The 10,537-nt window shown below is 34.7% G+C and overlaps 1 protein-coding gene across 1 annotated transcript in view; it reads right to left on the reverse strand.

The window, feature by feature from the left end:
• Positions 1–4,550: 4,550 nt before the first annotated feature.
• LOC107690878 (macrophage colony-stimulating factor 1 receptor) overlaps positions 4,551–10,537 on the reverse strand; it is a 22,640-nt gene continuing 16,653 nt past the window's right edge. The window contains exons 17-22 of the mRNA XM_016489298.1: positions 10,022–10,134; positions 9,757–9,879; positions 9,255–9,366; positions 8,295–8,394; positions 6,513–6,621; positions 4,551–5,407 (exon numbers count right to left, since the gene is read on the reverse strand). Of these exons, the coding sequence (XP_016344784.1) occupies positions 5,249–5,407; positions 6,513–6,621; positions 8,295–8,394; positions 9,255–9,366; positions 9,757–9,879; positions 10,022–10,134 (716 nt within the window). The 3' untranslated portion in view covers positions 4,551–5,248. The remainder of the gene's footprint in view (positions 5,408–6,512; positions 6,622–8,294; positions 8,395–9,254; positions 9,367–9,756; positions 9,880–10,021; positions 10,135–10,537) is intronic.

Here is a 10,537-nt window from a genome sequence, read left to right on the forward strand (position 1 = left end):
CAGAGAATTTGGCAGTACATCCAACCGGCCTCACAACTGCAGACCACGTGTAACCACACCAGCCCAGGACCTCCACATCCAGCATCTTCACCTCCAAGATCGTCTGAGACCAGCCACCCGGACAGCTGCTGCAACAATCGGTTTGCATAACCAAAGAATGTCTGCACAAACTGTCAGAAACCGTCTCAGGGAAGCTCATCTGCATGCTCGTCGTCCTCATCGGGGTCTCGACCTGACTGCAGTTCGTCGTCGTAACCGACTTGAGTGGGCAAATGCTCACATTCGATGGCGTCTGGCACTTTGGAGAGGTGTTCTCTTCACGGATGAATCCCGGTTTTCACTGTACAGGGCAGATGGCAGACAGCGTGTATGGCGTCGTGTGGGTGTGCGGTTTGCTGATGTCATTGTTGTGGATCGAGTGGCCCATGGTGGCGGTGGGGTTATGATATGGGCAGGCGTATGTGATGGACAACGAACACAGGTTCCGTTTAATATTTTTATTTATATGTATATATTTTTTGTTTTATAGACCTTTTTCCTAAGTAAACAATGAGCGCCGCCATTACGAATTCTAACTTCTGATTGGATGCTCTTCTGTTCCCGTCTCTATAGGAACCCATTCAAATAGTGCCCATCCGTTTTTAATGTAGCTAACATCGGCAGCTTCGTATCATCTACACACTCATTAAACTTTGAGGAGTAAGGCACTGACAAACGACAGTCATTGCGACACTGTAAAGTGATGGCGCTATAGAGCCATATGCTTTTTAAAAAACATTTTAATAGGTTCAACATTAGATTATCAACTCGGAATATACACTAATTTGACTAGAAACACTGGAGATCGGAAATGCAAAGCATCCTTCCGGTTAAGAGTCAGGCATGACTTCTGCATTCAGGAAAAACGAATATATTTTATTTGTTATTAAAAAAAAAAATATATATATATATATTTTTTTTAGAGATGATGTGGAGACAAACAAACTACGAGGTTGTTTCAGATCCTGTAAGCACTTTGGATGATGGGAATAATTCATGGAAAATAAACTGTCGTCATTTATTCTTGAAAATAGAGGGGAAATCTTATGAAATAAATGTTTTTCTCTAATACACTTTGGTCACAGTTATTGGCAGCCTTGTATCCTGTATTTTTTGCCAAGATAACAGCCCTGAGTTTTTTCCTGTAATGCCTGATGAGTTTGGAGAACATCTGATAAGAGATCAGAGACCATTCCTTCATCCAGATTCTCTCCAGATCCTTCAGAATCACAGCTCCGTGTTGGTGCTTCTTCTCTTCAGTTCACCACACTCATTTTCTATAGTTTTGTTTTATAGACCTTTTTCCTAAGTAAACAATGAGCGCCGCCATTACGAATTCTAACTTCTGATTGGATGCTCTTCTGTTCCCGTCTCTATAGGAACCCATTCAAATAGTGCCCATCCGTTTTTAATGTAGCTAACATCGGCAGCTTTGTATCATCTACACACTCATTAAACTTTGAGGAGTAAGGCACTGACAAACGACAGTCATTGCGACACTGTAAAGTGATGGCGCTATAGAGCCATATGCTTTTTAAAAAACATTTTAATAGGTTCAACATTAGATTATCAACTCGGAATATACACTAATTTGACTAGAAACACTGGAGATCGGAAATGCAAAGCATCCTTCCGGTTAAGAGTCAGGCATGACTTCTGCATTCAGGAAAAACGAATATATTTTATTTGTTATTAAAAAAAAAAATATATATATATATATTTTTTTTAGAGATGATGTGGAGACAAACAAACTACGAGGTTGTTTCAGATCCTGTAAGCACTTTGGATGATGGGAATAATTCATGGAAAATAAACTGTCGTCATTTATTCACCCAAAATGATTTTTTAAGCATTTTTATGCAGCTTTTTTCAGTCCATGAACACATGTGTTGTATGATTTCAGAAGTACTGGAATATGGCACACATTTACTGTTATGAAACAAACAAAAAAAATTAATTATTTAAAAGATTTACAGTCAGGTCCATATATATATTTGGACACAATTTTCATAATTTCGGCTCTGTACGCCACCAGAATAGAAGTAAAATGAAACAATTAAGATGAAATTAAAGTGCAGACTTTAAGCTTTAATTCAAGGGGTTTAACAAAAATATAACATAAAATGCGTAAGAATGACTGACTGCATGATGTGGGTTCACAGCAACAGCTTCCAAATGCAAATGGCACACTTAGAATCAACTCCAGATCTTTGACCTGCTTAACTGATGTAGAAATAATGAAGGAATAGCCCACAACTGTCCATGAAACAGCTTTTGAGTCGACTGTCCAATTACTTATGGTCCCTTGAAAAAGGGGGAGGTTCATATTAAAGAGCTGTAATTCCTTAACCTTTCCTCCAATTTGGATGAGAATACCCTCAAATTAAAGCTCAGAGTGTGCACTTTAAGCCCATATTCATTATATAACTGTAACTTGAATATGTTTGTCAGCAGCTAAAATAATACAAATTTTGCCTGTGTCCAAATATATATGGACCTGACTGTATTTGAATTGCACATAAAATCGCCATCGATTTTTAACAATGCGATGCATATAAATGCAATTTAATCGTTTTCACGGTAAACAGATTGTTGCTGATTCCTAGCAATTTGAATAAATGCATTTTCAAAATATGATTTAAATCAAATCAAATAGATACAAATAGGTAATAACAAAAACCATGCCATGATTTTTTGAGCGCAGAAAACATCTACTTTTGTGTAAAGTACAGGCTTGTAATGACATTAGTGAGTAAATGATGTCTGCAGATTCATGTTGCTTGAAAAATAACTAGCCTTGTTTGTCTCTGACATTATATCTTAATCTGACATGTTTATGATGGTAAATAACAAGCATATTATTGCCCACAGAAACGTGAAACCCACTACAAGTGGAAAACCGACAGTATTTATTTTAATTTCATATTTTGATGGCTTTTTCATGCATAGAAAGACGTTTAAGTGTTTATTCTGAGATATCCGTTTCATAACACATAATGTGCTCAGTCTCAAATATGAGTTCGTGTTTGACATGGATTAACCTCACAAGCCTAATAAACTATTTTCACTGATAAAACGAGATCATGCGACATTTCCGTGGTTTATTAGTAGCTTTCAGTAGCAAGTTCTGTAGTAAAACTAAAATATACAGATGTGTAGATATCAAAGGTGCAAAACTCATTACGATAAGACTCATGGGAACTATTAACACACAGATAAACACTGAGAAAAGACGTCATTACAATGATTAAATCTCACATAATCGAACTTTAAACCATAAAACTGTTGCATAAGAAAAAATGTAAATAAGGATATAGTATAAACATATAAACATGGCAGTTTGTGCTTTGAGAAAGAAAACATCAGGTTAATCACATTTTAAGCAACCTAAAGTTACAACGGCAGTGTGTCTGATGCTTCATTTGAGAGTTCAAATAAACTTTGACGAAAGCAAACAGTTCGGAGTATAAAAACAAAGATTTACCCATTTAAAACTGTTAATAAACTACAAAAAACATGACAGATTTTTTTCTGTTTGAGAGTCAAATTAAAGTAAATGTTTGAAAATTACATTAAAATGCAAAAGCAAAATGTGAAATTAAATTGCAACTAAAGTAAGTTTTGCAAAATGTGAAATGAAATTGCAAATAAAGTAAGTTTTGCAAAATGTGAAATTAAATTGCTAAATGCTCTAAGGCATGGCATATACTGTTTCATTGACTACTTGAATAATCACAAGTTTTAAGCAACCTAAAGTTACTCAGCAGTTCTGATGCTTCATTTGACAGTTAAGTTAAACAGTTAAGAAATGTGACATTCAGCTTACAAGATTTCTGCTATCTAAACACTTCCTGCACATCAAAATAATCAAGTGTACATATGCCTATGAAAATGAAATGAAACTATCTACCTTTCATTTTACATTAAAGGAAAAGCAAATGGTTAGTTTTTCTTCCTGAAATGGTTTGTGCGCCGTCAGTCATTGTTTTCCTCACTATACCTAAGGCTTCAGTGATAAACGTGAACGCATTTAACCTTTGACCCTTAGTTATCTGAAGAAATAAGACAACGAAACATTGCCGAAACATTATTGCGCCAACAGCATGTCAATATTTCACCCGTTGGAGACGTGAATCTGTCCTCCAAACCTGTGCTGACCTCACACTATCACTCCAAATGACCGTAATCACTGCGGGAAGCAATAAAATACTGTGTTTGCCTACAAAGATTGACTAAGAACTAGAGCAGGAGACAAACGGACAGAAAGATTTCATATCTGTCCTCTGACCTGCACTGATTACCTTCAGCCACGTCAAACTCAACCCGTGTTGGCATGACGATTACAGGTGAGTTATGTGTGACATTGAGTTCAAAATAATTAGCTAAATATACTAAAATGAAAAAAAAAAGAAATAAAAAAAGAAAAGAAATAATAAAATCAAATGCAAACTTAGAAAGCGAAATTAAAAATGCTAAAAAAAATAAAACGCAAAATTAAAATAAATAATCAAATAAAATGCAAAAAAAACAATCAAATGAAATGCAAAAAAAAAAAAAAAATGAAATTGCCAAATGTGCTGTTATAGCATACTGTTACACTGACAATAATAAAAAATAAAAAAGTAGGTTGTATATGGTGTATACACTTTATTTTTAACATAAGATTGTGGCCATTTGTATCTTGACTAGGTGAAGCTACCGGTGTCATTCGCTTCTAGTTATTTTAGCTGCACAAAAAGAGTTATGTGTCTGTGGTCATTTTCAGTGACTTTAAAGGAAGAAAAATGACTGACACGCAGATCAAGTATAAAGTGGAAGTGGAACATGCAGCATCTGCATTTAAAACGCTGAACACGCTGCTTTCCAACCTTGGCAACAGAGAAGTCCCGCAACAAATAAAGACGCACGTTTACCAAAAAGGCACATCGGACGACAAACAAATCCGAGGTTTGGAGGTTTTGGACTTTGCTGAGAAGTGAAACCGGTTGGATTAAACACGCTTCAACTCTGCAGACGAGTTCAAGACTGTTTACGAGATTTCAAGCGAGCAGAACTACAAAAGCAGAGCGTGTAAAATCACACACTGAGCGCGTTTGATGACAGGTCAGATCTCTGTCCACAAGCATGCGTTTGTGGACGGATTGTGCAACTGTTGTTGATGTTCAGACAGAAGATCCCGCTTTAGTTAGTTAGATGGTTAGTTAAGCCCTCAGCAGAACTGGTAGTTGTTGGGTTTCATGAGCGGCTGATCCTCTTCTTCCTGGTCACATGATGTCTCAAATGACTCCTCTTCATGCTTCACAGGGTCACATGACTCTAGTTGTTGGTCATCATGTGCATTGGACTGGACATTTTTGTACTGTGTCTCCTGTGGAAATAATTCATGAATATGACTCGTTCATTACTCTGGACTGTTCAAAATAAAACATATTAATAACACACACACACTTGAACTAATCCTGCAGTATGTACACGGTTTTTCTGGAATATATGGATGACCAACTATATTTTTCAAATAGTACAGCATGTACACTGTGTGAGATAACGTATCCCACAATGCAATGCACTTAAAGTGATATCAATCTCAATTTTTAACATCTCATCTAATCATCTGACCAGAATGCAAAAAGTTGCCTCAAAGGCATTTTTACAGAAAATTAGATAAAAATGTGAAATACATAATGAAAAATGAAAAACTAAAATACAAAAATTAGAAAGCAAAATTAAAATGCACAATGCAAAATTAAAAATGCACAATACAAAATTAGAATGCAAAATTAAAATGCAAATGCTAATTAGAATGCTACATTAAAATGCAAAGTACAAAATTAAAATGCAGCATGCAATATGCAGCATGCAAAAGACAAAATTAGAATGTAAAATTAAAATGCAAATGCAAATTAGAATGCTAAATTAAAATGCAAAGTACAAGAATGCAAAATTAAAATGTTAAATTAAAAAGCAAAATACAAAATTAAAATGTGAAATTAGAATGCAAATCGCTAAATAAAATGCAAAAAAAAAAAAAAGCAAAATTAAAATGCAGAATGCAAAATTAAAAATGCTAAATTAGACAAAAGTAGAATGCAAAATAATGGTGTACTGGTTCACTGATTATGGTGTATCCACGGTATTTAAAAAACTTTTTTTTTAATATATTTATTTCATACGAGCAGCGTGGCCATTTGTATCTTGGATGTATGTGGCTTCCAGTGTCATTCACTTCCAGTTATTTTAGCTGTATAAAATCGGTCGGTTATGCTGCTTTGATTTATCATATTGTTTAATAACAAAAAAAAAAAAAAAAGGAATTACAAACATAATGGTTTGTAGCACAAATAGTTTACTGCACTTCGTTATTCTTCTAGTTATCTACCCATAGCTTGCATGTAGCTGGAAATATCTTACTTCCACAGTGAAACATAAGGTGGATACTGATAGACAGATGATATCTATCTATCAGAGTGATGTACCTGTTGATCATCTGTGTCTCCCAGCATCCTCTCGATCAGCTGACTGATCTTACTGAATGTTGGTCTCTCAGCGGCTTCCAGGTTCCAGCACATCTTCATGATGGTGTACCTGAACACAGCATCATGTGCTTTACTATCACTTTCACCGCAAAAACCAAATAGGATATATATTGATAGAAATAGGAATATATTGTATATGGAAAATGAAGCCTCTATTTTTAGTTGCTGCATTAAGCGATAGTGCCAAAAAAAAAATAAAATATATATATATATATATATATATAATTTCAGATTTTTTTCTTTGTATTCTGAGGTGAAATGAGGCCTGTTTCTCATAACGGGGTTTTGTAGAGAGTTGAGCGTAGCGTGACTAAACACTCGATTGCTGTTTTTTGGTCACATTGGTCACTTTCCTGCAGCGTAAACTGAAGCAATTAACACACTCTTCTAGTTTTGTAACAAAATCATAAAAATACTGTTATCACCATGTTTCAGATCCACTCTTTATAGTTGAAATAGTTGTTTTAAAGCACTGAAGTACCAAATTACGATGCTCAATGAAAAACACTGCTTGGATTTTAAAAAATAAAAGTCAGTATTTTTAAACCAACAGTGGAACGACTAAAATAGTGATGGTTTATGAATCTTTACTCTGTTACCCTCATGCAGAGATACTGAAGTTCAGTAAAGTCGCTGCAGAGAGAGACGTGAGGATGAAGCTGAGAGGACGAGCATGAAATGTGTGGAAAATCAAGGCCTTGCCGTCAGATCATGTGTTTAACAAAAAAGCATGAGATGATGAGTTCTCAACAGTGGCTGATGTTGACTGATTTTCCATGCACAGCTCTGATTCAGATCCAGTCGTTCTGCTGCTGTTTTTCATGGGTTTTATTTTTCTATTTGTGTGAGTCTCTAGAAGGATTCATGTGTCGTGATGTGATGAGAATAAAACTACACACTACACACACATGATCAAAGATTTGGACAAACTAGACTGATATTTAAAAACGTTTCATCTAAAAGTTCCTTCTTAAATGCTTGGATTTAGTTTTAGAGACTAATATGAATGCCTTTGCCAATGGAGAAAATTCTGGTTATGAATGCCTTTACAAATAATAATAATAATAATAATAAATAAATAAAAACAATTTGAAATCAAATAAAAATCTTAAGCTTATTTTACATCTAGGTGCCAAGGTAACATTTCTTATTTTCATTTAGTTTAACTGTTATACTAAAATAAATCAAACTAAAATGGAAATAAAAATGAATAAAACTAAAATTGGAATAAAAATTAATAAAATGCCATATAGACGTTAAAAAAAGATAAAAATGACAAGCACAACAAAATACTAACACTGAAATAATTAATAAAAAACTATATAGAAATATTTAAAACAAAAAAAAACCTGATAAAATTGACAAAAACACAAAAAAAATACTAAAATTAAAATAAACATTTCTAAAAAAAACTATACACGTATGAAAAAACAAAATGACTCAATATTTAACTAAAATTAAGGTGAAAACAGAAAATATAAATGTAAAATATGAATACGATCTATAATAGAATCTCAGTGATACTAAAATAACACTACTGCAGTAAAGCAACATGAAGTGCTCTTCACTGTAGTGTATGATGAAGAGCATGCAGATGGTTGAGATCATGACGTCTGTTTTACGCTTGCATTTGTGTTATTTCACACAGTTTTGTTGACTTCACTATAACTCTGAATTGTGAAAGATTGATTATGTTTGTGTGATACTGTTTGTCTCACTCACATCTCTGGAGGTGCAAAGTCAGGTCTGGACATCTGATAGCCACATTTGATCATTTTATAAAACTTGGAGTCCACCAGTATGCTGGGATACGGGCTTTTACCTGCAGACACACACATTTACTCCAATAAGAGAAAATCATGCATTTGTTACAGAGACTTCAAACCAGAACCAAGGGTTCAGGGAGACTGGAAATGATTTCATATTTAAATTAAAAAAGGTTTTGCGCTCAGCAGAGAAACCACATTTCAAACCATACAAACTTCTTGTTGTCAGAAGTGTGTTTGTGTATTTTTTTATTACTTTTTTATGTTAAAAATCTGGGTACGATTGTGATGTTGTGAGTCAAATTAACCCCAGTTGGATTCCATGTAATTAAAAAAATAAATAAAATAAAAACAACACTCACACATTCCAAAAAAGAAACATTTGATTTCTAAAATGTTATTTAACAACTATTTTTAAAATATTTTATTTATTATTAACAGTATTATAAGTATTTTAAAAATATATATTTTAAACAGAAAAAGTGTGTGGATTATCACTTTTTCTGTGTGCTTTTCCAAAGCTTAACAGTAGAAGCGTATGACGCTTGCAACACCAAGATCATGGGTTCGATTCCCAGCAAAATGAATGCGCATTAACTAATAAAAATGTACACCATCAATGCCGTGTAAATGTCTTTGAATAAAAGAATATGCATAAACATGAATGTCATTTTATTTTCTGCCCATCTGCCTTTAGCCATAAAATGAATGGGTCAAACTGCTCAAGAACATCACATCATAATAGAAATCTTGTAAGCACAAGTGTCAAAACTGCATGCATGTTCATGACTCCAAATGAAAAAAAAATCCCAAAACATCACGAAAAAAAATCATAGTTTAACCAGTATTTCCAACAACTTAAAAACCGATGCAGGCCAAATGGACCCGCAACGTAATATAAGGGTTTCAGTCTCACCCAGTGAGAAAATCTCCCACAGCAGGATCCCGTAAGACCAGACGTCACTCTGAACCGTATAAACACAGTCGAAGATACTCTCTGGAGCCATCCACTTCACTGGAAGACGTGCCTACACACACACACACACACACATACTGTATATATTTCTCATAATTAAACAAATTCTCTTCCAGTAACGTTAATAGAATTTCTACATTTTTATAATGTTCCGAAAACATTAGCACAAAAATGTTTTTACATAATTTTTGGAAAAAATTTTCTGAAATGTAACTACTTGTGTCAGAACATTCAGAGAACATTCAAACTAACGTTCCCATAATGCTTACCAAGCAATAAAACAGAATTTTTCCTCATCGAATAACCAAGAAAATCTTTTTAAAAACATTAAACTGGATGTTTTGAACATTCAGAGAATGCTAATGCGTAATGGGAACATTAGCCAAACGTGTTTTTGTCAGCTGGAATCTCAGTGGAGTGTTTGTGACGTTTGTTCGCTCACGTTTCCTTTGACTACATAGTTGGAGTCGTTCATGATGTCTCGCGCCAGACCGAAATCACAGATCTTGGCCACTCGGCTGTTGGTGAGGAGGACGTTTCTGGCCGCCACGTCTCTGTGGATGCACTGCAGAGAAAAATGACACCAATTCACTTTTGATCAGTTCTCGGTTAAATGAAGTTGATTTATTGTTTGTGAATGTAACTTCCTCCAGAGCTCACACAGATCTCATTGTGTTTGGTGAAGGCTGCTTATTTTAGGGACTCACATTTTTAGCAGTGAGGAAGTTGAGTCCCTGCGCCACCTGATAGGAGAATCTGAGTAAGTCGTCCATGTCCAGCGGCCACGAATCCTCAGCCTGCTCACAGTCCAAAGAAGAACCTGCAGCACAAGAGCAAGAACAGCTTTTATGGTGGTCTCTTAAAGTTCTGTTATTTTAGCACCACTGAGATACTAATTTAGCTATTTTATTATTATTTTTAATGAGTTATTTTTGTATTTTCAGTTTTCATTTTAATTCTAGTTAGATTTTTAGTAATTTTGTTGTGACATTTTTATTAGGTTGTTTTTTGCTTCAGTTTTAACTTTAGTTATTTCACATGGCAATGACTTTCTTCTTTCAGAGGAATCCAATCGGAGTTATATTAAAGGGGTCATATGATGCTGTCACATGTGGTTGCCGCAGGCATCACAGTATGGTAAAGGGATGTAACATTTCCGTCACACGCTTGAGGTATTCGGCCAATCACAACGCACTGGATAGCTGGCCAATCAGAGCACACCT

Source organism: Sinocyclocheilus anshuiensis, unplaced genomic scaffold, assembly GCF_001515605.1.
Source record: "Sinocyclocheilus anshuiensis isolate Anshui unplaced genomic scaffold, SAMN03320099.WGS_v1.1 scaffold5315, whole genome shotgun sequence".
Taxonomy (NCBI): Eukaryota; Metazoa; Chordata; class Actinopteri; order Cypriniformes; family Cyprinidae; genus Sinocyclocheilus; species Sinocyclocheilus anshuiensis.